This window comes from Serinus canaria, chromosome 1 (genome assembly GCF_022539315.1).
Source record: "Serinus canaria isolate serCan28SL12 chromosome 1, serCan2020, whole genome shotgun sequence".
Classification (NCBI taxonomy): domain Eukaryota; kingdom Metazoa; phylum Chordata; class Aves; order Passeriformes; family Fringillidae; genus Serinus; species Serinus canaria.
This window is the reverse complement of record NC_066313.1, coordinates 105,782,802-105,810,162: the sequence shown is the minus strand read 5'-3', so window position 1 is coordinate 105,810,162 and position 27,361 is coordinate 105,782,802. Positions and strand designations below refer to the sequence as shown.

Genomic DNA, 27,361 nt, shown 5'->3' with positions numbered 1-27,361 from the left:
TACAGATAGATAGATATGGTCCAGATAGCATAAGCAAGACCTTTCCTGCACTGACTTGTTACTTAGCACTCAATAACTCACTGCCAAATGAAAAATACAATTACTGAGATACCCCTGCAGAAGAAAAGTGTACTTCAACTTTCTGGCAAAATTCAAAGTTCAGTTACCCTGTAGCAAATCAATCAAATGTGCATGCAGCAAGCAATGAACAAGTACAGATATCACCTCAGTGCTTTCAGCTAAACATGGTTTTCCTTCTTTTTAAAAATCAGCAAGTGGCACTAGGAGACATTTACAAAGCTCACATTATGCAGAAAATAAAAAGAAATCTATCAGGGTGATTTAGAGCAGCACAGCACAGTGCTCTGGGCACAAGAAACAATAAATAATGAGCATTCATCACTGGTAACCTGCACAATGATCTGATTTTTATAGACACTGAGATTCATGACAGCAGTTCAGTATCCCCTGTGATCCCATAGCTGGAAGCCAGGCCTGCAGGGCCTGAGCCATGGGCACACAGTGCTGATGGATGTGTGGCAGGACACAAATGTGTGTGTGTGCACAGCAAGCCCCCCTAACCCAGGCAGTGTCCTGGTTGGATGGTGCTGGCCTGGGATGTGTGGGAACCCAGGAAATTCCTCTGGCCCTCTGGCTGCCCTGGAGGGCTTGAGACCCTGCCCAGGGGGCTCAGAAGCCTTGGCACAGAGCCCAAGACCTCTGTGCCTTTGATTTAGCCCTTGGAAAAAACAATTACCAACCTTTATATGAAGAATTACAAGCCACAAAAGTTTAAGTAGAATGATAGTGAATTTGTCACGGGATGAAAAAGAAGATTTTGGGGTTTTTAGAATGGGGGTTCAGGGGGCGAATGGAGGAATCTGGGTGTGTCCTGACTTTCTCCTTCTTCTTCTTGGTCTCCAGCTTCTGCTGTGATGTTGGCACTTTTAGATTGGTTTAGAGTAGAAGCTCACTGTCTAACATAGGTGATAGGTATTGGGAAGTAATTGTAAACATTGTTTATGTAATTTTTAGTATAAAGACATAACACTGTCCCGGGGGCAGGCAGAGTGCCTCAGACTGTCTTGCTGAGCAGACCTCAGCTGGACAGGAGAAAAACTTTTATAGATAAGGAACAATAAACAACCTTGAGAAGGAGAAATGAAGAGCTCTGACTCCTTCTTTGAGCGCTGGGCTGGGAAAAGAGACTTTTTAACGTTTCTTGGGGTCACTCTGAGCAGCAGAGATTCTGAGAGAGATGCACAAATGAAAGCTTCCCAAGGGGAGCACAGGGCCACACTGCACTGACACCTTGGGAGTCACTGCCCTTTGCTGCTTCAAGAACCTTTCATTGCCCTTTTGGTAAGAGCAGCACAAAACTGCACTTGAGTTCACAGCTCTGAGACACCAACCTCACCCTGGGCTTCTCCAGCCTCTCCCACAGACCCCGCCCTGCTGGACAATCCCAGGGACACTTTATCCTGATTACCAGAGTGGGAAGGGATGACACTCACTTTATGTTGCCGTGTCACTGTCATATTTTCTGGAAAAATCCCTTTGCCCAGGATTTCTCTCCTGGGAAGCTGAGAAGCCTCAGAGAAAAAAGGAAAACAATATTATCTCATTTGCTTCTCCTGTTTTGCTGCTTTGGAATGTGGCTGGAGATTTGTTTATCCAACATGTGAATTGTTTATATTTAATGACCAATCCCAGTCCAGCTGTGTCAGGACTCTGGAGAGAGTCACGGGTTTTTCATTAGTATCTTGTTAGGCCTTCTGCAAGTATCCTTTCTCTATTCTTTAGTATAGTTTTAGTATAGCATTCTTTTATATCATATAGTAACATAAAATAATAAATTAGCCTTCTAAGAAAATGGACCCTGAAAACACCACATTGCCTGAAACAGAGACCTTCAGTTTCCAGCAGGGATCATTACACAGGCTTGGGTTTGGTTCTGTTTTCTGTTAATTCATCATTCCTAGAGCTGACATGACATGTTGTAACCACTTTCAAGTGGCTGAAGGGAACTTTGAAATTAGTTCAACTTCAACATTTTTTGCTAGTTTCCTTTCCCTAAGCCTGTGACTTAGCTATGGCTACAACAAATCACAGAATATTCTGAGTTGGAAGGGACCAAGAAGGATCATCAAGACCAGATTCTAAGCAAATGAGCTCATCTCAGTGTTAAATGCTTTTTTTAAAAAAATAGGAAATAATACAAATTGACAACTGATAAAAATTGAGTCCAAATTTTAGAACAATAGAATTGCTTACCCACAAACAAAATTATGACAGTATTTTATATCATCAAAACAACTGATTCATGAAACTGATTAAGTCCACAAAACAGTGGAAATTAAAAGACCACTTAAATACACAAAGTTAATACTCACTGTAGTTGTGGAAAATTGATATTTTGAAACATTAGAGGCATCTTAAAAATTTTTATTTAGCATATTGAAAAACAAATGTTACAAAAAATTTTCTATAAACATAGGCAAAAATGTTTAAATAGGATAATTTAATGTAAACCAAACCCCTTTAAAATATACAATACTGTAATCAGAGGTTATTTACATCCAGTGAAGAGAGAACAACCTTCACTTATGTTAATATCATCTAAGTAAATCATTAATTTCCATAATTTCTTAAAACAGTGCCACCTTTAAGTTAGTTTAGAAGCTAAATCATTTGAGTCCCAATACAAGGTGAAATTCAATGTTACATTCAGAAGTGGGAAAGGCAGTATCCTAAATATTCATGTCATCAGTCAAGACAGCACTGCATTCAGAGCTGCAAAACCTTAGAGAGGTATGACTATAAATTTATATTTATTGCATGACAATGAAATTACAGGATAGGTAAAACAAAAGGAAAAAAAAGCTGTAAAAAACCCCAGTACAAATAAAATTTTATTTTTCAATCAGGTTAGAAAAGCCAACCACAAAACTAAGCTATTTTCCCACATTTCACAAAACAGAACAAACAATTTGTAAGATGACGCTATTCCAACATGGAGAAAACTGTTCATGTTTCAGAGGAAATGCATTTGCACAACTGTCCCACACAGGTTTTGTTTAGATATTAAATTTATTCACCAAGACATAAATTTATAGCCCACAATGGCTTTCATACTCATGTTCTCATGGAAAAGGCATTGTCAAATTAATTCAACTCATAGATCACTAAGTTTTTGGTTGTGACTTTTTTTGGAATGGCAAGCATCAATTTTGGATTGCACATAAAATTATTTACAGAACACAGTAACAGGATATAGTAACATACTCAACTTAGGAGCCACAAACAAACTCTTCAAAAGTGTCAGTGGAATACAGAGTAAAGAGAACACAGAGAGAAGGGAGGATCCAGCTCATCTCTAAGCTACTAAAGCAGACTGCCCATGTTCAGGGATGATGACAGCTGCTAGACAACCTAATGCAACATGGGTGATCTCCATGCATTTCCTACAGGAAAGTCCTATATCCTGACAAGGAAGTTACTGCTAAAACTCCTATCTGTGCTGGCAGGCACAGGAGGTGCCAATATGGCACAGACACTGAAGTACCAGCTCTTCCTGAGGTGGTTTCTGCATGCTGGGATGAGGCACTTTGTTCTGCTGAATCTGCCTAAAGCAGTTTATTTATTAACTCTTGCTCGGTTTGAAAGGAGCTTTAACTTCCACAAGTGGCAATTCAGGATTCACAAGAGCTAAAACCACTTCAAAAGAAAAGGTCTAAGAGTCCACAAACAAAACCCAGGCAATTTTTACTACAAGTGTCCAAAATATACTGTACTTATCTACTTATCTTAATATATCTATTATATATAATGAATATAAATACGAATTATAGTTTTGACAATGGAGTCACGAGTTTGGCCAGGAGTTCATCTCTAATACAACTTGCCTTAGCAGATGAAGATCCCCAGCAGGCAACAAAGGCAACCTACTCTTTGCCAAAAATGAGAACTCTTGACTGTACTTGTCAATAGGTTAGATCATATTCTTATCAAAGTGAACATCTACACACCCATCTATAACCATCCATTTCCTTCCAGTCTCCTTCACAAAAATCCTTTGGGAACAGTTGGGCCAAGCGCTCATGAGAGGGACATTAAGAGCAATTTCAAACAGATGGCACTGGCATTTCATCTGGGGTGTTTGAAAGAGTTTGGGTTTCTGTTGTAAGAAAGCTAACATAACATAATTTAGTCCTTCAGGGCTCAACACTTTTCAGTTGGTCTTAATTGATTAGTAGAACACAAAAGAGTACTGAGCTAATGCCATGCTACTTGGTGTGGGAAGACAGAAAACTGAAACTTAATACTTAGAAAACTGAGCAATTAACTTTTAAACCAACCTGTAAAAGAAGAATCACCACACTAGAATTTGTCCCACCTAAACCAAGTGGATGAAATTCTGTATGTAACTTGCATCCATCTCTTCAGCCTCAAAAAGTCACTCCACACTAATGCTTGGTTATGCCTGCATGTTCTTAGAGTTCCTTGTTGGAATGGATAAGCAATAAATTTATTTGTTGTTGAAAAAAGGTATTTATATTCTCTGCAAAGAATTTACACAGGCACCAGTAAAAGGTGTACACAAGGTACATGTTAGTAGGCAAGGGAGTATCAGAACTTGAGGAAAGGGCTTATAGCTGGCAAAACCTTGAGGAAGGTTTTCATATTTGGGGAAAAAAGGAAGTTAGATACTGACTTTCTTTCCTTTTTCTCCCTTTAAAAAGGACAGTAATGCCTTTGGGTGTATGTGCTTATAGATTACATCCTGGTCCCAGCGAAAATCACAGTAGGAAGTCCATGATCAGGATTTTATCCACTCTTGAGTATTTCACTATTACTGTTGCACGAACTTTCAAGTTCTGAAGTTAACATATGCACACTTCTCACCTCTAGAATACAAAAATAAAACCAGATAGGAAAACAGGAAAGGCAGAACACAGACAAAAACTTACACCATTAAATTCACCAGTTAGTGTCTTGAATTGTCAGCTTCTAAGCATTTACAGAACTTTGAGCTGTAATAGCAAAAGCTTTAGAACACACCTCTCCTGCTAGGACTCTGGAATTATTGCTGTTACACCAGCATTCTCTACATGAGATCCTGGTTTGAACACAAAGGCTCCCAGCCTCCTGAGGGCCAGGAGAGGGTGCAGCATGTAACAAAAATCGAGGTGAGAACAAGGAACAAACCAGACAAGAGGCAATACTGCAAAATCAGTCCCCTCTAGTGTAAATAACTATTAAAATGTTGCTTAAGTATTCCCTATTGCAGGGAATTCTGACAGTCTGCAGTAAGAAAGGGGAGGGGTATCCCACAAATCCTGTGGGGAACATAGACAGTGTTTGGAATAAAACAAGTGACATCCTTCAAAAGAGAGGTACTTTTGAGAAGTATGACAGAGCACCACATCTGTATCTGCACTACACTCTTAATACAGATTCCTTATCTTTTAAGACATTTGATAGGGGGAAAAAAAAATCCCAAACCCAAAGAACAAGTGAACCTAAAAAAGGTGAAATTCATTGTATACAAGTCCGTTAAATTACAGAAATGCATAATAAGCCAAGATAAAGTGCTACAAAATGATTAATGATTTTTAAAAAGTCCATGGCGTTCTTCTTGTTTTATTTAGTACTGGTGACAATGGGGGTCAGTGCAATGGCACTGGCTGAACTGGAATTCACAATGTCTTCGTACTGTGGGGGTGGATCTAAATGCTGTTCAGTTTCGCTTCTTCTCACACTGATTTCCCCAGTGGCTTCCTCATAGGAAGGAGGAGGATCACAGTTGGAGAGCCTTGTGGATATTGAGTCTGACCGTGCATCCGAATAGCTCAGACCTCCTGGAGAGAGCCCACTGACTTCATACATTTCCTCCTGCGGGGAATGAACAATGCTGAGAGGCGGCGGGAGGGGCCCTCTGCCATCAGCACCATCGCCCAGCGCTCCGGGGGCTCCCCTGTGCACGTACACCGACTGCCTGCGCATTTTCTTTTTGAACAGGCATCTCCAGATGACAAAAACCACAATGAGGATAACAAAAAGGCCAATGATTAATGGAAATGCAAGGTAAAATGAATACCAGCTATGTCCTGTGTTACTTTCTCCCTGGAGTCCGTTTTTGTAGACTTTCCAGAACTCCTTCTAGAAGAGCAAGACACAACATGTCAGAAACAATAATACAGTTAATAAAAAACAAGCAATGTAAGCAAGTTGTTTTAAAAAATGAGGACAAAAACAAAGGCATTTCAAATATTGATGATCAAAATAAGAGCTGGCATGGATAAGCACACAGAAACTTTCACTTTTTCTTCTTACGTGATTAGTGATACAAAAGGGATTTGGTTTTGTAAACAAACTCCTCACCACTTTTAACATTCTTATATCTGCACTCCATGTTTACAAACATGCAGCAGAGACAAGACTAAGTGATAATACACTCAGAAAAGAAAAAAACCAAACCACAAAACAAACTAGGAAAAAAATCTCAAACCCCCTGCCTAATCAGCATTCACATCAGCCATCTGGTAGATCAGAATCTGTCAGCACCACTCAAGGCACAAGTTTAGGATTTGTTTGTTCTAAAATTGAAATAATACACTAGTACAATTTGACACAGAAACACTAGCTCACAGTGACAGACAATTCTGGCTAAGCACAGCTATGGTGCACTGTTTTATCATAATTTAGACATGCCCCACCCTCTGGCTCATACAGCAATCACTGTCAGCTTAGTTTGAGTTGATCCAGATCCACTGTTTACAGTTAAAAATAGCCCCATAACTGTGAGACTATTACACAGGTTATAATATTTCAGAAACCTTGAAAACAGAGCTACAGAAAAATGGAACATAAAGTGAAAATATGAACAAGCAAAAACAAAGATGAAGGGTGACACCAATACTTGAAAGTCCTCTTTGCTATATTAATATGAGCAAATGGGAGCACAAATATTGTGTTACCATCAAATTTCTTCTGCAGTGAATGCTGTGAAGAAACAGCACAAAAGAAAAGCATACCCTGCCTCAAAAGAATAGCCATCCTCACCTGTAATGTCTCTCCTACTATGAAACACTTCCACTGAGTTTTGTAATCATAATTTAGAACATTTTAGTATATTATAGTATAATTAAAAACCCAAACCCCAAAAATCTGTATTTAAGCCCCCCCCCCGCCGCTGGCCATGCTAGAATCTCTGAACTCTTTCTTTAAAAATGCACAGACTTGACACTCTCATCCTCCTGCCAGCATCACATTAATTTTAAACGACAGCACACATTTCATGCAACTATTTATAAAATAGTCACCAGGTAGAATTGAAATTGTAATTGCTTAGTTGCTAGTAAATGATGTATTTAGGCTGCAGACTGACTTTGTGCACAGACAAATCAGATTCATCATGTTTTTTAGCTCAGGCCTGATGCCACATGATGAGCATTAAACAGAAAATGCTACCCCAGAGGCAGCTTGAGTCCAGAAGCAGCACAATCCCTCTAGCATGGAGGTCAAGCTTTCCCTGTACAAAGGCAGAACTAGGACACCGTGGACAAAACATACACTATCAACTCTTCTGGATCAGGATTTACTCTGGTTAAGAGCAATGTCATGTACATGAAACAATTGACTCTCTTGTAAATTTTCCTTTCCAAAGATAAATTCAGTTGTTCTTACGTCTATGTGCAAATTCAAAAACCAAAACAATTTCAACTCCTACATCAATCCAGGATCAGGCATTTTCCCTAAATTTTAAGGCTTGACACCACAAGCAGATTGTCACAATGTCCCTCCTTGATGTGAACCCAGGTCCAAATCATCTAAGCTGTGTCAGGAGGCATTGGCCTCAAACAGAGCAAGAAAGACTGTAAGATGGACTCTCTACAAGAGCCCTCCTTGACACATGTTCCACAGTGAACCCCAAACCAACAGTTCTGAGTTTAGAAAAATCTATTTTGGGGGAAACTAACACTGAAAAATGTCATCAGCTGCACAACTGAAGGCTTTTGGGATCTCTGCATGATAAAACCTGGCAGAACCAAACACCTAACCCTCTCCCCAACAGACCACCAAGCAATTAAGAATACATATTACTTTTGTATCTGGCAAGAATACAGATAACTAGATTACTTAGTGGAATAAACAATATATTGTTAACTAAAAAAGCATTAATTAGGATTATGAAAATCCTGCTGTATGTAATGGGACCAAATTTCCCACATCACTGTTCTGTAGCCTCAATGGCAGTAAAGAAATAAAATTGTACAATGTTTGTTTTTAAGACCAAAGATTTACTGAAAGTCATTACATATACAGTGTAAGGATATGTCATTTTAAAGACTCTTTGGAGGAGAAAGATTGTTTTGATGAAAAAGAAGAAATTACACTTCTCCCCTAACAATCTATAATGTGTTGCAGACTGCAGAGGAAATGCACCTTCTCCACTAGAAGGGTAGTAAATAGTGACTGGTCTTTGAATATTGTTTTCACATTACTTCTAGGTCAGATCTATCTGCTGTAGAAAATGTCTTTGTATCTTCAGAAAGCTGAAACAGCATCTCTCCTTGGCACTCTGCTACTCAGCAAAGCAGCAGAAAATCTGTTCTGTTCTCCCAGAGTGGCAGGCACTTAGAGAGAACAGGGTGTGATGCTTTGGGGATGTTTGACTTGGTGATATGACCAGACAAATGCATAAAGAGATAAAAGAGTGTAAACTGCCTTAAGGATGAAAGCAGTTTAATGTCCTTTTTCATTTACATGCAAGGCAAAGAAAACTTAAGACAGTTTAGACACTCCCCACTCCCTGGTTAGAAATTACTTTAGGTCTAACACTATCTTTCATAGAGGAATACAGTTCTGCACACAGGCGAAAAACACCAAGAAAGAAACACTTACTTCGTCATTAAAAAAAACCAAACCTTTAGATGTTCTTAGTGGAACAGAAAAAAAACCAACCAACCAAAAAAAACACTCCATAAAACCCCACAAGAAATAACCTTGTTAGCATACTAGATCCTGGGTTCCCAGCTGGCATTTTTGCAAGTCAGCTCTCCATGAGAAGCACAAAGACTTTTAGCCCCAGACTGCCACAACTGACAGGGAACTGCAGGAAATGCATCCTTCAGGTCTGAGCTGCACAGCTGCCAAGCTCTCCCTCTGCTCTGCCAGCCCACAGCTACACTGCAGAGTAAAGGGATGGTGCAGGAGAAGGACAAGACATCTGGTCAGAGTCAAATCCTGCCTAACAAAGCCACAGCCAACTTAGATGAGTTTACACAGTGTGAGGATTTGTACAAACTGCTGTTTGTGAAAGAACTACTGTTTGAAAAAGACCAAGAGGGGAAATACTGAAAATTTACAAAGTATCTGTAAATTTCACACAGAAAGTTAAAGAGTAATTTATAAACTGGAAAACTCCCAGCACAAACATCCCTCCCACAACTGCTGGTCTCTTTAACAACAGAAAGGACTTTCTGCTTGACAAAATTACTAACTTGTGATTAATGAAAAGGGCACTTCAGTAATCATTTATCTCTGAGTACTGTACAACTGGGAATACCAGGTGTAAAAGCCTTATAAGGCTGAAAAACTTAAGCAGGCCACAGAATCAGATAACTGCAATGGAAAATACTTAGAAAACATCTAACATATACTCCTGCCAAGAACTATTTTTCTGAATGTACCTTAGTGCTTTGGCAAATCCAGCTTGAAATAATGAAGAGGAATTCTCACAGGCATCCCAAAGACAGTTACAGCAAATTTTCCAGAATTCTGTTTCCCTTTCATTTGTAATACTTCTCAGAACAGAGTATCAGTTAGCTAGATCTGAATGCTCAATCAAATAAGGAATCCACAAGGAAGTCAAGACTCACAGTCTCTTAAGAATTTCAGGGAAGGCCTTTACTACATTTGGCAGCATTGTCTTCCTCAAATGATTCTCTGTCAATTGCCTGACTTGTTTTAAAGGTGGACTGATAATAAACCAGTCAGAAAACTGCTTGGTATTTGCCAGGCAGAGGGTGAGAACAGAGCAGTGAGGGGAAGTGAGTGCACCTGCTACACTCTTCCCTTCTGGTCTGCCCCCACTTTCAAGTAGCAGGAAAAGATTCACATCTACTCATATGAGAATTTACCCAGCATCCATAATTACACACAGAGCAACACTGGAAGTCTTACTTGATCATATAATTTTAGATCTGCTGTTGACAAGTTCTGCATTGCTTACTAGGATTTTTAGCAGTAGCTTGTTTGTTTTGCTTGAATAAAACAACAAAGTGAACTTGGCAATTTTTGCAATATTTAAAATTCACTGGAAATTTGCAACAGGAATGAAAATTTGTGACTTCCAGCTTTTAAAATCTTCATGCAGTTTAATTTAAAAAAAATGAGTTAATGGAAATTAAATTAATATCAGTGCTACAATCACATTCAGCTACTTAGCACAGTAACCTTTGAATAAATCTTTTAGCCTCCCAACAACCTCTGACACCTGACCAGTGACCACATGCAGCACTGCCTGCAGGCTATAAGCACCACCAATAAACAGCTTTACAAGGTCACACCTAGGGCTCACCTTATCTGTTAACTTCTCTGACAGTAATCATTAGAGACTGCTGAAAGAGTTCAAACACAGGCAGGCTACTGTGCTGCTGCTGAGTGATGCTCTCCCAGATTTCATATATTTGTACCTTAAGAACTTCATTAGCCAAAGTTGATTCCTTTTAATTAATGGTTCCAGACTGATTTACCTTCCCTTCATTTACATCACTGTTCAAGTACAAGTTTTTAGGATCTGAGCATCCTGTGGCAAGGCAGTCTGCAGCTCCATTAGCTGTGGTGAGGAGAGACTTCTATTTGCTTTGAACCTGCACCTTTCCAGTTTCCTTTGAGGCCCTCTTAGCTCTGCTATCAGAAGGATAGCAAGTGACTGACCTCAGCTCAGCCTTCATCTCACAGACATCATCACATATCCCCTGATTCAATTATTTTATGATCTATTGTTGTTATACAAGTCTTTCCATATCTTTGATCAATTGTCACACTTCTCTGGTCCTTCCTCACCTACTAATTTAAAGAGATAGGGAGATGAGAGTTGTACACACTCAAGATGTGGGTAAGCTCTTTATTTTGATCCCTGTTCCTTTATATCAGATTCTTAGAACTCAGGGTTCTTTGTTTTGGCTTTGTTTAACTGCTCAGCATTGAATTGAAGTCTTCATAGATTGAAATCCAGATCTCATTCCTGAATTCTGTTTAGAGCCAATCATATATTATAATGAATGTCCCCAATTCCTCCACATGCATTACATTTGTCAACAAATAATTTCGTATTCTGTTTTACCCACAAAATCCTTCAAATTCTTCACTGTTGGCTCTAGCCTAATGTAACAGTTTTATCTTTATAACTAACTTTATTGTTTCAAATACTAATTCAGAATCTGTCAAAATCCCCAAGCCTGTCTTGAAAATACTGAATGGCATGTATGCACACTTGACATACACAATGTTAATTAAAAACTCATGCACCAAAAATAACTCAAGGGAACTGCTTGATATTCTTTTAATATTACAAATCTGCATGTTGCAGGCCTGCCCAGAAGACTGCAGAAAAACAAAGAAACAAGCAGACAAGATAAAAAATACAGAGATTAGACAAAAAGTTATCATGAGATAAATAAGCTGCAGCCCCCTATTTGAATTCCAGTCTGTCTATACTATGAAAACTTTGATCCTGTGTTTCTCTGCATAACTAGATCATGTTCCCAGTCCTCTGCATCCATTCCCTTCCCCTGGGACACAGATGTTAAGTATTACTAAGTGGCTGTGTGGATGGATACTGCTGGGGGACAATGCACTAAGTAAAGCCCAATGAGGCTGGTCAGGCACCACTGCACATTAGCAGAGCCTGGCCCATTAGCAACTCCCCACAGCAGGATAGAGCAGCCAGGGAAAAATACAGTAGTGAAAATGGATAAAAGGTCAATCTTATTGAAAGCTTCTTCAATACTTGTGGCAGAAAATAAATGTAATTATTTCTATTTAACTACTTCCCAAATACCTCTGCAAGGGAAATGGTAATTACCATAGCATAAAATGTTCTTAAATGGGAGAAAGAAGCTGAGAGACAACATGTTTAGGTTATGTTTTCTCTAGTGACTGGAACAAAAAGCAGCAGTGATATTGTGTTAGAATTTTATACAAGTTGTCTCATTGTACACATTATTTTTAATTACACGATGAGCTATCATTAGGAACAGTCATGCAAAGTCAAGTTTGGGAGGTAAAAACACAAGTGTGCAGGCACTTCACAGCTTCTAAAATAAGCAGCTTTGAAGGGAAACCACATGTCCTACAACTTCATTTTAATAAATCAGAAAATTCTCATGCCAGCCTTACCCATTTCCCCAGCTATGTGTGAGATACACACTAACACCAACAAAAAGATGCCAAGAACTTAAAATGTCCAGTATGCCTTAATACACTGGTTTTTTTTGATGCAGAGCTCAGCCATTGAAGAGTGAAATGTGTCACCTGTGTAAATTTCAGAAGAAATCTGCAAGGTTCCCTGTGCCACTCTAGCCACTAAATCACTGGCCTTGCCAGTACAACTTCCCTGGTCAAAAACCAAATCTAATGCAATGTTGGAAAACACACAAGCACTCAGCAGAACCAAAAGCTTAATGTAAGTACACCCCACCCATCTTTACATACACAGCAAAACATACCGTTTTTTCCTCATTTTCAAATGCTTCTCTTGCTTCTTCATAGCTACAGATTTCTTCTCTGCATTCATGTTCTATGTCACCTTGCTTTATTTCTTCCAGAAACGTGTTAGCTCTTGGGTATCTTTTCAACACAGAGTTGGCTTTGTCCTCTGTTAAGAACACTGAATAAGAAGAGGAGAGTCAACAAAGGTCACTTCTAAAATAGACACCCAAAACCTCATGCTAGAATTCCTCCAAAAACATGCCTTTGAGAAAAAGGTTTTTCAAAGCCTTCCCTTTTATTTGATATGGTAAAAGGCCTTTCCTAGTTTTGCTCACTGTGGTAAGTAGCTGGGCCTACAATTTCAGCAGTTATTGCTAAACTGTCCTAAATGCACAGACCTCAATTCAGCATCAGTCATAGGTGGTGAAACAAGACTGAAGCTGGTGTCCAAGAAGAGTCCTTGGAAGACAGACACATGTTCAGCTCAAGCTGACACTGAACAAACAAATCCTGCTTGTCAACATCCAAAATTATGCTTGCTACTGCCTGGGGGTATCACAGCCAGAACGCTCTGAAGGTTTTGATATAAATATTTATGACTAGTACCCAGAGTCACAAACACCAGACAGCTGCATTTATCAATGTTTAAGTCTATAAGTTTTCTTGAGCAACTTTGAAACAGACTTGCTCCCTTCACTCCAGAACTCTCAACCATTAAATGGGAGCTCTTCTGAGGCTGTGGAGGGGAAGTAGCCTCTTTCTATTTTATTGAATCATACAGAAAACCTCACCTTTTTTGATGAATCAAATGAAACAATCCTAAAAGGATTATTCTGACACAGGTATTCATTATTTTCTTCCCTTAGTTTGCTGTCCAAGGAGAAAAGCTGGAAGCAATCTCTTTTCTTCTGATGTTCCAGTTTTCCATCAAACTCTCTGACCCAAGGATTTTTACATATGCAGTTACTGTGAACACTTAGGAATCCATCAGCCTGAATTACCCAGGAGGTACATCTGCAGTGCATGATGCAGGAACATCAGGTCAGTGCTACACTGTTCTTGGGCTCTGAGTGCCAGCAAGAGGAGATAATGATTCAATGCACTACCACACTAATGCATTTCTAGCACTTTCTTGGCCTACACAAATATTTGTGCATTGCTTCATTTGCAGTTAGTCTGCAGTTAGTCCCTTAATCATTTGATTTTTAATGTTGTAAAAGGAGGGCAGCAAGGGAACTGTGTTTTTGCTTTAGAAACATGTGGTGGTATTTGCCAGCACTGATTAGCATAATTAGGCATAACTAATCTCAACTTGTTCAAGGTCTGTGGTATACTACTGTAATGGATCTCCATGGCCAGGCCACAGGGGTGGCTTCTGTGAGAAGCTGCTAGAAAATTACCCTGTGCCAATGGGGAAAGAGGTGCTCCAGGTGCCAGAGCTGAGAGCCCATGGAGCCCATGGAGCAGACCATGGTGGAGGGGGGTGACAGAGCAGCTTTGAGGGCACCTGGCATCCAGCCAGGGTTGGTCAGTCACAACTTGGTTACAAATCATTAGACAGTGATCTTCTTTTTGCAAAGGATTATGAAGATGTGAAGAGTGAATTCCAAAACACCACTGATTCTTATGCTTCCAGTTGAATACATTACATACATCACATCACACAAATTACCCAGATCATGAGGATGCTGAGGCTCCAGTGCATCCAGCCCTGCAACTGCACTACTGCAAATTTGGTTTTTTTTCAGCACCACAGGTGAGCACATGGACATCTCCTATTGTGCAAGTTCATTGACTAAGTAACATAGAAACCAATATTTGGAAATCTCTTCAAAAAGGAAAGAATAAGAGACGGCTTTTTTCCTCTTTCCACACAATTCCCCTCACTTCCCTCTAGGCCTGAATAATTTGGTTTCTTTCAGCCTCATGCCTCAGTGATCACCTCAAAGTGATGAGCTGAACAATTCATCCATATGAGGAATGAACACAGCCATGCCTGGGGATGGACTGCAAGTGCTTTTCCTACTTCCCTCAACTCCTCATGGACATTCCTGAAGGGAACAAGTGTTAGGCCAGACTCTCCTGAGAGTGTCCATGTGTAGAGGCATTGAAGAGTAGATAATACACTATAAATTAAGTTTCCCTTCCTCCAGCAGATAAAACAGGGAATTCCATTTCATGGCTGGAATCCATCCACAAAAAGAGCAATGAGAGAAATGATGACAGCTCTCTATTGGATGCAGAAGGAAAATGCAGGTAGCTAAAAATACCCTGATTTACAGATTCTGGCTCTCAGAAATGAGATACAAATACTTGTTTCTGCATGCACTTTCCAATTCCCAAAGAAAATAAAGGTTCAAAAAATGGTATGTTAAGAAATATTGCATTTGATACATATTGGTAAGAGTTTTTAGGTAATACTTTAGTTTTACAGAAAGAAATAATCATACATTTCTGAAATGCATTGATGAAGAACAGCAAAATGTTTATTCAGTTCAAGAATGGACAATATATGACTATCTAAACCCCAAAGTTTTTATTTAACAACTCATATTCAGAAGGTCTGTCTTCTCTCAGAATACAGTACACAAAATGCACGTATTACAGAGTCAAAAAAAGCCTGCTGAGGAAAATAAACTGCATCCCATCTTAATTATGAATGTATCTGATAAATAAAAATCTCTGGCTAGTCTAGACCTGGAATGCCTTTTGACCCTGCAAGGGTGGAAACAAAAATGAAGTATATTAACTTGTTTGTTTGGATATGAAATTTTTAATGCTTTGCATAATCCTACTGACTTCAAATCCTGTTGAGAAGTCAATACAAATGTATCAAGGAAATAAAAACCTGCAATTGAAATACAGGAATTTAATGAGAATCAGGCAGTGCCTGATGAATCTTATAAAAAAAGATAATGGAACTGTATTGCAGAACCCACTCTGACTTCTTAGTATTCCAGGACCATAATCATGAAGATACTCAGTTTTAGTAGAATAGGAGTGCTCAAAAAGCCTACCTGGGTTGGATGCCCACCTAGCTAAGCCACAGCATGGCTGAATTCACTGCAGCTCTTACTGTGGAGCTCAACATAATCAGGGAAGACTTGCATGTGTAAGAATAAAGAAATGAAGCAAGATAAGTCACTTTTTCACTTTGTTAAGGAGATTAACTAGCAGATAAAAGATAAAAGAAAAGTCAAAATCATTATTTTGGCATTATATAAGACATAAATCATCCAAAGTCTCTTCTACTTCCCCAGTTTTTGCAGGATATAGATGAAGTTATACAACTACCAAATTTAATCCATTTGAATACATCATTTCTTCAGACATGCTTGTGCTCTGTATGTAACTGTAATAAGTGGCTTTTACCAAGTTTTTATGTATCAAAAAGCTTCCAAAGACTTAGTTTCACTTATTATTATTGAAGAGAACAATACAGTCAGATCAAGTTATTACACACCCTCTGGAAAGCCTGCCTGTTATCCTAGTAGTGAATGGATACTCTACCAAGGTAAAATTCAATTAGAACTGGAGCCAGGCACAGACACAAGAGGATAAATATTTTGCAGCCTGCCAGCTGAAGCTGTCACAGAGAAAGGAAAAAGGCTTTAGGTCTGTAGTGACAGAGGTAACAGGGAACAGCAGCATGGGAAAAGTATTCTGAGACATTGAATTCAGTGCTGCCGAAGCAAAGCCAGGGGCAGCCTGGACACCAAAACCAGCTCCACTGAGACCAGTATTGAGCTTCCTTTTTTGACCCCTTACCAACATCTAAGCAGACTAAAAACACCACTAAATAGTACAAACAAGCATTTTAGCTCTAAATTTGAAGCTGCTGCTATTACATCTTTCTCTAGGTCATCTTAACAAATCCATTTGGTTTGAATTTGTGCTTTTACTTATGAAGTTTAAAGAGTGACTTCTGCTCTGAGAATCAAGAGTTACAGAGACAAGCTTAAAACCAGTTAAAACTAAAGTACTCAAGGCGGTAAATTCATCTCTGTGGTCTTCATTCTGCAACCAGCTTTCAAAGGGCAACAATAAGGCTGTGATGATTTTTATGGTCTGCAAATAATAACTCTGTCATAACAGTTGCATGACTCCAGCTCAGTGTGGGTGAAGTTCTGCATCATCTGTAACATCAAAGCCAGTTCAATGCCAGAGGGCATCTTGTGTGCAAAGAGACTGGGATTATGAGCAGAACAGTTTTGGGGTGTGTTCCTGTCTCCTTAACAGGAAATAATGGACAATGTACACTCATCAGTAGGTTAAACTTACCACTATCCATGGTGATTGCTGTCAAGGCCAGGAACTTGCAAATATCAAGTCTGTAAATAAAAGAGCAAATATCCTGATGAGTTTGCGAATTACAATCAACTTGGACAAGTTTCTCTTGATTCCCAAATACTGGTATTAATACATCAGTATTCGAAACTCCATGATCAAAATGAACCCCTCTTTTGAGTTGTACCAGTACTGCATGCAGGCTGATTTCAGTAGCATAGGAAACCTATCCAAGAAAAAGATAACCTTTGAAATGGTGAATGCTTTAACATTTTTTGAGGCTTTTCAAATTCAGAATATCAAAAAAGTTAATATGAAATAAGAGGGTGTGTATCATTTCAAACAAAATGCAACCTGTTTTGCCTAACTGAACTTTAAAGGTATTACATTCTCCACTGTAATAACTTATACCTTAACTAAGACTAAAATTTACTCTGCAGAGATCATCAAGTCAACTCATTATCTTTAGTCTATAGATCATATTTTTGAAATCAGGGAGAACACATGGAAATTCGTTTGGAGTCAGGTACTGATTAAAACAGGATGCCTGCATAAAGTTCAAGGGCAGAACAAGACTGTGATTTGGCACAGGAATTTGCACTACATGAGAGGATCCCAACCTGCCCTACAAGAACTTACATGTACTTTGTACCTCATCTTGGAAAGAGAACAGACAGGAGATGCTCTCATTTGAGAAAGTGCCTGAAGCTCATTGCACCCACCAGGCAGAGAGCCAATAAGAACTGCATCTGGAGGGAGCAAGAGTAGTGCAGCTCCTTGGAGTCTTTTTTAGTATGGGAAAAGTCAGGGATATAAAAGCTTTCAACAAAGTAAGAGAAAGGTGCAATTGCCTAACCAAGTTAGTAGAACACCACAAGGTTAAAGGGTTTTTTTTTAATAAATTACCTACTCCTGAGGGTTAGCACCAGTCTTCAGAGGCCAGGTTACACATCAACATACCACAGCACCCAAATGTCCTCACTTTCCATAAATCCCAACCCTCATAAGCAAACCTTTCTGTAAAATAGGTTGGCCATGGGTGTTGTAATAAACAAAGAGGGAAAGCTAATGTTCCCAGCCTGGCCTGCCCAACACTGTAACTCATCATGCAAGAGCAGACTGCAGTTCTTGCAGGCTGAGGTAAATGGTGCTCCATGAAGACATCCCAACCTGCTAACAAAACTGCAGGAGTGGAACTACAAGATAAGGGATGAAGGAGCAAATGATTTGAAAACAAGTTCATCAAACCTCTGTAAAGACAAATAAATGTGAATAAAGAGCAGACATTAAGGCAATCTGAAATCTCACCACCATAGTTTATAGCTTGTTGTTGCTAAGTATTGTAGGTTGACAGAAGCAGAGGGCTTAATTTTTTTTTTCAGAAAAAAATGTATATAAAACCTCTTTTAATACCCGGAATTTTTCTTAGCAGATTACTCTATGCCAAAACAAATAAGCTTTGCCCTTTGCTTCTTGAATAAAAATAAAAATAGTGTCATTTAATGATTAGTCACATTGTCACAACCCAAATAGCTGTGATGAAGAAACTGCTAAACTTATCAGAATAAACAGGTCATGAAAGATTTGGCTAGTGGTCTATTTTCTTGACCCGTTACATGATTATTTTCTTTTGCCATTTATTACCCACCAGTTTCAGTCAGCTGGTTTAGCATCAGCCCTCCAGATAAACACACATCAACAGAAGAGGCAGCAGCCAGGAGTACTCCCTCGCTCTGACAAGTGGCAGCAATGCAGGGAATTAGACATACATTTCCCATGCTTCCCCTCTTGAATGGGGTCATTTCTTTGCAATAAATTTCAGTTATTCTTTAATGTTTCACTCTTCTAACAAAACTTGAGTGTGGATTTCTACAACATCCAAAAAAAACCCCAAAAACCCAAGACAGAACACAAGCATCCACACCCCTGAGTCACAACCCCTCTGCTGGCTCTGCCTACTTGGAACTGTGTTGGGAAAAAGGGGACTTTGTGCCTCCCCCCGGCTATGGGATGTTTTCCACCAGGAACAGTGCAAGTCACTGCCTCTGCCTTGGCACCTGGCACTTGGTACTTGGCATATCATGTTCTCTGGGAATGAACACCAGAAGACTGACTCACAGGTTGGGAAAATGGGGAAAACACAGGGAGAAGAAAAAAGAAAACAGAGAAGGCAGAATGTCTTTTAATTTCTTCAAAGGGAATTTTATTAGGGGCTAGTGACAAAGAGTTGCTGAAGTGACTGCAGAACACAAATTATGTTTTACTTAACCTCCTTCATTACAGAAGGAAACAGTATGCCCTTCTCCAGGAAATATCAAATACAGCTTTTCAGTCAGTGGCTGTAGTGCAGAAACTTCCCTTCATCAATCCACATTAGATTTTTACAGCAGTTACAAGCATTCAGAGCTCCCTGAATTCTGCCCATTCTCCGACAAACGTGTTTTCTCTCTCCTGACTTTCCTCTCAAACTTCTTCATTTCCAAGCTCCCACAAATCACAACTTTACCCTGTATTAACAGTCCCTTCCCCTAAAGGGAAGGAGTTTAATTACACTTTGGTCCTCTACACTGACACTCTGGGTTGAAACTAACTAAATAGTTCAAAGGTGGCTTGGAAGAAGGGATTGAACAAAGACAAGTACAAAAACCTTTTTTAGCATCATAAGCCAGCTAATAAAGCAGAAAAGGGCTGGTCACACCACAGGAGCATCCTGACTTACTACTGACTCATTTATTCCTCTGTCCAACTCCTTACTTAGCTTCCTGCATTTAAGTCTTCACAAACCTTACTGAAACACCAAAATTTGTTGTTTCATGAACCCCTCTTCTATCCATCTTCTATAAGGTTATATATCACCTTAGATGTGTGACAACACAGTGGACAGCTGTATGGCCCTAGACCCATGCTGAGTGTCCAATTCTGAGTTAATGACAGCTGATCTAACCAATACATGACCTTCCTGACTGCCTGCTTGTAGAATACCTAAACACAAAGCAAAACAAAAATGAACCACACACTTCTAGTAGGAATTATAATGACTCAGTGGGAAACACTGAATTCTAAAGCCTGTGAGAGAGCCCAGGAGACACACCAACACCACCCCTGCTATTTACCAGCAGGGCCTGCTCACCACCAACAAGCTGCAGCCTCTTACCAAGGAGAAACATCCTGAACCAAAGAAGAATTAATACTGAAATAACAAACCAAGCTATACGTTTCTTTCCACAACTAACCTAAATATTCTTTTTCTCAATTCTGCAAGTACCCAAATCTTGCATACACTACTTATAAGCATAAAGCATAGAATATTTGTATACACAATTCCAAAGGTGGCAATAATATTCTAGCAGTGACAATCTCTCAAACTGGGAAGGTAACTAATTTCAGAATTAAAAGCTGCTGTCTTAAGACAGTGTTTCTGCAGGATTTTGTTGCATTTATTAGGATAACCATCTTTGGCTGGCAGGCACACACCTCTTCTGAGTACATTTCCTGACTTCAAGCTTAATGGCAACTTGTGTGCAGCACGTACCATTAAAGGACAGAGGATCTGACTGAGGGCACACAAACTGCCTGCACTGTTCTCCCTCACTGTCATGTGCTCCAAGGATACAGAACATCCAGAACAAAGCGAGTCCTTAAGGGAAGGGAGGAGGAAGAGAAGGGAAAGTAAAGCTAATAATAATACTACAGCTGCTAATGTAAAGCAGTAGTAGTAGTATTTTCCCTCAACTAGTTTCTCACCTGCTGTGTTAAAAAGGACTTAAAATACTGCAAGGCCCCCTGCTCCTCTGCCAGCTGGGGAGGGATGTGCATGACAGCATCCAGGTAGGGAAGGGGAAAGTGGTATTTTTTCCATGCTGCAACAGAACTCTGGCAAGTGGTACAGCTGTTAACTTTAGTTTTGTAATCTGTACAATTCATGAAACCCAAAAACTACATAGTTTCTTAAAGTTATCAATATTTAGGTTCTTCTGGTGCTTTTCATGAAAGTAAGTCCAATCCAGGGACACTGTTACCTAAAAAATCAGTAGACATTCAGTCTAAAAATAAACACTCCTGTTCTAGCTCCTCAGTCCCAAACCAGCTGCAATGAAACACCTGAAACATTCCTGGGGAAGGTTTGTTTAGAAGAAATATTAAAACATTATCAATCTGACTTCCTGTGAAGCTATTTAATTATCTAACAGCCATTTATACAGAATGTGTCATGTGCTTACCTAAAAATCCCACTGGCACCATGTCTTCTACATGCTTGGAAAGAGTACAATTTCATCTACAGTTATCTACTTCCAAAGAGCTTTCTCCCCAGGAAAAGTGTACCAAAGAATTTGCACACATTCAAATGCTGGAAAAATAGATTGATTTTTCTCTGAACAGGAATTCCATAGGATATGGCAGAACCCTTATTTATTAAGTTCAGTTTGCTTGCAAAACCAAGGTTTTCCAGGGAATGGGGGGGAAATAGAGAGGGAGGGAACACTTTGGAAACTACTTAATCAGGTGAAGATGCAAAAGATTTATCCCATCTCAGACTACATGGGACAAGAGTAAAACAGATCTAAGCTTTGTATATGCTATTTGATCACAGCATTACAAAACATCACCATTAATTTAAGCACCCAAAACTACAGACCAGATCACTAAGAGGAACCTGCACTTAGCAGACTGCCACTGCACTCTAAACCCAATGAAACATTATTACTCACAGAAGGAGCATGCAAAGGGCACATAACCACCCTGTGAGCAGAGAGAAGGAAGCTCCTCAGGACTGCAGCTGGACAGAACTGCAGCTGGAGAGACTGAGTCTGAGCTTCTGCCTCAACTTCATTACCCCTTCTTCACTCAGAGCTTTTTGCTCTGCTTAAGCTGTGGCAATATTCTGGCTGGTTATTTTCTGGATAGTTCCAGAGGTTCAAAGGGAGAAGTGCTATAAGCTATCTCTTCCTTCCCTTCCCTTTCAAAACCAAACAAGAACATTGTCCTGATACATCCTGGCAAGCAGGACATTTGGAAGAAGTAACAAAACTCTTTACAGGGAGGGAGAATTTTGATGGATTGCATTGCTTTAAAACTCCTGGGGACCACGTGGGGCAGTTCCTGGGAGGCATAACTGAACACTTACATAACCATCTGTGTGGAAACCAGAATTCCACCAATCCTCAAGAGACCATGCCTTTCTGAGCAGCCTGTAGAGTAGAATTTCAGACACCTCACTCTTCTGTAAGCTACTGTCAGAAGACATTGCTTTAAGTTATACAATCTCCTATGCCTTAGGAAATCAAATCTAGAGCATTTAACTTGGCAATCCATTGAAATGCTGATATAACAATAACCAATTCCTCTCCTTTTTCAAGTGAGAGTGATGAACAATTAAACAAAGTTTTCACAGTAGGATGTGGTTTTATCCTGATTTTGTTTGGACACAAAACTGATGCTGTGTCACTGACCTATTCCACATTCTGTTCCTCTGCCAGTACCTTTTAACTAAATCTGACACTGAGATTTCTTCCTGCTCCCACACATTTTCCATGAAAATCAATGACCAAGAAGAACAGAGAAAACCCATTAATGCTCTCAGTGAAGTGAAGATGGGTTTACCAATTGCAGCAGCAGCTGGAAACCATTGTCTATTTTGCCAGCAGGAAGTGGGCAGTCAGGAAGCAAACACCACTTCCAGAAGCAGGCACAGCCCCACAGCCCTTTGCAAGGGGACAACTCAAGTAGGTTAAAGAGATGAGAAGAGGGAAGGAGCACTGCCAGCACACATGAGATGTCAGAATTTGAGGTAGCAGCTGGAAAACAAGGATAAGCACATTAGGGAATGGAGGGGAAGTCAGATTAATAGTGGGAAAGGTGAAAAGGTAAGAGACAGGAACACAGCTTGACTCTAGATCTAGTGCTCCCTGCCCTAATTAGTGTTTGGGTGCCAGCTGACAAATCTAACTTGTCGACCACTTGGATATCATCTATTCTAACTCAGGCTTGAATAGCTGGACTCTTGATCTGAAGCAATTTTAGTGGCCATGAATAATAACCTCTAAGTGCATAATAATGATCTCTATCCTGACTACACTCCCATTAGCTAGGAATGCAGAGCACTAAGAGTGCACCTGAAGAGCTGAACAGCTGGTGCTGAGGACCCAATACACACAACACAGGTCAAGAACTCTGCTTTGGGGTAACTCTAATTTGCTTTCATGAGCTGAGCACTGTATGGCAGTGGGACTGCAGATCTTGGAGTTTATCTTCTGGTTTGCCTTCATTCAAAAATATCTCAGTCTGAGTGTTTTGAAACGTTTCTGCAGTGCAAACCAAAGCACGGTAAGTAGTGACAATTGGAAGAATCCTCATTTGAACCAAAATGCTACTGCAGATACACCCAACATGCACTGTATGACCACACTCACAGCAGTAAGTAGTGGAGGAGGAAACCTCTATAAAAATGATTTCTCGATTATGAGGCGATAGTGAATGTTTGGGAAAAACTTTCTGTGAGGCTACAAAATTACTCTGATAAATAAGTTGACAAAAACAAAGGTAATGTGAGGCTCTCTGTCAAACTAAAAACCAAATGAAACAATTAAACCTCTTAAAAAATCTCACACAAAGAGATTTCTGAAGCAGTCTATGTGCTTGTCTTTTGTCTTCAAAAGTTATGTTCTTGAAGCAGAAATTATATTCTGCTAATACACAGGACACCACAGGGCCCAGTCTAGGGCTAAAAACCTGAAATACTGGAGTAGTTGCTCAGAAACACCAGAAAAAGAGACACACAGAGACAACTAATCCAAGAACTGTGAGACAACCTAGCCAGCCCTCACTTCCCAAACCAAAAAAGTACATTCTTCCCACACCTCCCTAAGGAATGGAAACTCGCAATTACAGATTACAAAATTAACATCCAGTTTATGATCACTATGATCCAGTTTATTACTGATACTTTCAAAAACTTCCTCTACCAAATGTTACCAGCTTTGAAAATAATAAAGCAACATACAAAGTCAATACATAATAAGCCAGAGAAAGTACATGATCCCTTTGGTACACATTTACAGGTGGTCGAAGTGTTACATAATGCATTGATAAATCCTGTGTTGTACTAGTGAAGTGACAGCTACTTATTGAATATCTATCATGGATTTTTTAAAATTTATAGTAAGATAAAATTATCAATGGACCTCCTAGCACTTTTTAAGGAAAAAAACCCACTTCAATTGTATCAGAATATTGCAGAATGTTTTCACTCACAGCCTCCCTAAATTAGGAGCTTCGAATGTGCACTTATCTTATTTTCCTACCCTATTCTGTCCCTGCTTTCATACAAATGAAACATTTTCATCTGTTCTCTAGATTACAAACAAGCCAGCTTTGATTTTGTAGTTCAGACCAACTCCTGATGTTTTACAGACAACAAACTGAGGAACAGTTAGCAGCTCCCAACTTCAGCTGAAAACTGCATTGCATATGGATGAAAAATTACATGTTGCTATTTATTTGGAAAGAAGGAAAATATCCTTTGTGTTTAAATCATCACTGTGTAACAAACCTCTCAGTTCAGAGAAGGCAGACCTTCAGCTGATGGAACTGTAACAAATGCAACACACTGCAGCCAGCCATTACTTCCCACAATGTGAGAAACTGGAGGGTACCCATTGACAGCTGACATGGATGTAAATAAGCCAAAGCACCTGAAATTTCACATAATGTATAATTCATGGAAATTGCTGCCATAGGATGCTGCTCAGGACAAAAGTAGAAATAGATTAAAACATGAAAATTAAATCAATAAATGAGGGTGTGATTTAGTGATTACTATAACACAATTCTCCAGATGTAGCTTATATTGGTAACTACTGGCTGTGAAAAGAGAGGAGCCCAGTATGAAATGGGTAACTACATCCAGTTCCTCTCCTAAGTTAAAACTGGATTAGGACTGGAGGAGTAAATGTCAGCACATAACATCATGACACAACCAGAAATCGAGCTGATAGATGGCTTATGGTCTCTTAAAAGGTCCTAGTCACTACCTACAATCTCTCTTTTTCATTGCCTCTGGTCTCCCAAATCAACACATCAAAACATTCATAATAAGTAGAAAGTAGAGTGTAACAGTGCTTTCTGCCTTTTAAAAGCATATATGGGTTAGGTAGGGAAGGAAAAGAGTACTGTCTTTATTTTAGATTATACCTCTCTAGACGTGCAAGAGAAGGGCCAAGGAATAGTCTCTGGTCACAGTCCATTCACAAAAAATGTCATTTTATTACAGGTACTGTGTTGTCTGCTCAGAAAAGGTCACAAGATCAAAGCTAACAATGTACCATTTATCCTGTTCTGAAACTCTTACAGATCCTTTCTTCCCCAACACAGCTTATAAAGCAAAACCATGACCCAAGTGTCACAAATAATACCTTCACAGATTTTCCAATAACACAAACTGGCTGTACAAGATTCAGCCTCCAACTATATTAATCTGTATCCAATATTTAAGTCTGCTCTTTCCACAGAAAAAGAGATACCGGACAATTCAATACATTTAAAAAAGGTTTTCCTCAACTCGCTGAAGTTTTTCTTGGAATTATTACAATATTGTGAGAGGCAAGCAGCAACAGCTACTTTTAAAAATCAGACTACCCCTAAACTACCAGTATTTTTCAAGTAGCTATTAAGAAAACCCAGAAAGATTCTAGATCTCAGAACATGCATTTTTGCAGTAAAAAGGAACTTGGGTCATTTCACATTGGCATCTTTATTTTGTGTGCAATAATTTTATAGCAAACACAAGATTACTAGTTAATGAAGTTCATTGTGTTTTTCTGTGATGAGGCAACATTCTGCCCTATACAGAAACTGCATTTAGCACTTGTTTGGTAGGCCAATGTCTAACACCCTATTTAATTTAGAAAAATTAACCCCAAACCAATAAAAAGTAATTCCTTTGTGAAGTGCTAAACTAAGCAAGAGAAATGTGCAAACAAAGCCTTCTCGTCCAATATTTACACACTGTCAGCATGCTTTAATATAAATTTCCACCCTGCCTGTCCTCCCCTGAAGCAATGCATATATGACAACACTTCAGAGCATGTTTTAATGGGCTTTTCCAGTCAACCAAAAATCAAATTGCAGAGAAGTTATGAGAGGGTCATAAACACATATTTCATCTTATTGAATTATATGGTAACTAGGCAAAAGATAATGAGACACAACTCCTTTAGAGATTTTATTAAGTTTTCTGTCACACTGGGGAATTGCATGAAGAGAGCACCACCAGAATGCACAGAGCAGCTGCAGTAAAACAGAAAGGTAAAGAGCCTTACAAACTATGGGGGGGAAGGGTAAATTTTAAATACTAAATAGTCTTATTTTCTTCTCTCAACACCCACGCCCATTATTTCTCACATAACTTTACCTGAATTTTCAAACACATCAAGATGCATAAATTATTTTACTGCATTGCACTCAAATTTTTTTTCTGAGTAGGATTTGAACAAACCTACCCACAAAGCTCATTTACACATTTAGGGTATAGCAAAACACATTTTGACTTCAGCCTTGAAGAGGAGTCAAGGAATTTCTCCTCCTTTCCTGCCACTGCCACCCACCCTTCACTGGGGATCAGCCCCCTGATATGGCTGATGCAGTTCTGTGCTCTGCACTTCAGCTTTGTCCCTCTCCCACTGACCTCCCTCTCCTCTCCACTGCTCTGCTCCTCAGGACAGCCACAGAAAGCAACTGTGAATTTTCCAGACTGTATCTGCCACCAAAGCCAACCTCCCAGAGAGCTTGTTTTGCATCCCTTGTGACCTCTAGTCCAACAATTTTACTCATGGTCCCTTCCAATCAACTACTATGGAGCAGTAGAAAACCTTAAATTCATGGCAGTTTTCCTAGAATAAGGACACTGATCTAGAGGATTGAGGCATTCTGAACTGGAGAAAACACTGGAAGGTGAACTAACATCTAATTCAAACTCTCATTTATGAGGAAATAAGGATGACAGTGAGGCTTTAAGTCACAGCGGATCAATAAATACCTACCAGTATCAGGTCATACTTATAAACAATTTTTTGCACTTTCCAGCACTGTAAAACACTGTAGAGCAGCTCCCAAAACTAAAACAATAATTCTACTGTTGCTCTTCTACTCCTTATGAAGGGAGTCAGTACAAAACCCATTCTGCCGAGTGGGAAGCACAAAAATGCATGTAACAAAAACAACTCAGAGGATGTTCATATTGAAGTTCCTAAAACTCACATGCCAAATTGATGTGTCAAATTTGTGTGCAATTAACTGTGTTCGAAGATGTAATTTATCTTAGTTGTGTCAAAAGCATACACAGAATAAAACAAAGATA

General features: G+C 39.4%; 1 protein-coding gene across 1 annotated transcript in view; it reads right to left on the bottom strand.

The window, feature by feature from the left end:
- Positions 1-2,429: 2,429 nt before the first annotated feature.
- The window catches only part of PRRG1 (proline rich and Gla domain 1), a 30,811-nt gene continuing 5,879 nt past the window's right edge, over positions 2,430-27,361 (bottom strand). Inside the window, exons 2-4 of the mRNA XM_050974446.1 lie at positions 17,002-17,051; positions 12,738-12,898; positions 2,430-6,162 (exon numbers count right to left, since the gene is read on the bottom strand). Of these exons, the coding sequence (XP_050830403.1) occupies positions 5,644-6,162; positions 12,738-12,898; positions 17,002-17,011 (690 nt within the window). The 5' untranslated portion in view covers positions 17,012-17,051 and the 3' untranslated portion in view covers positions 2,430-5,643. The remainder of the gene's footprint in view (positions 6,163-12,737; positions 12,899-17,001; positions 17,052-27,361) is intronic.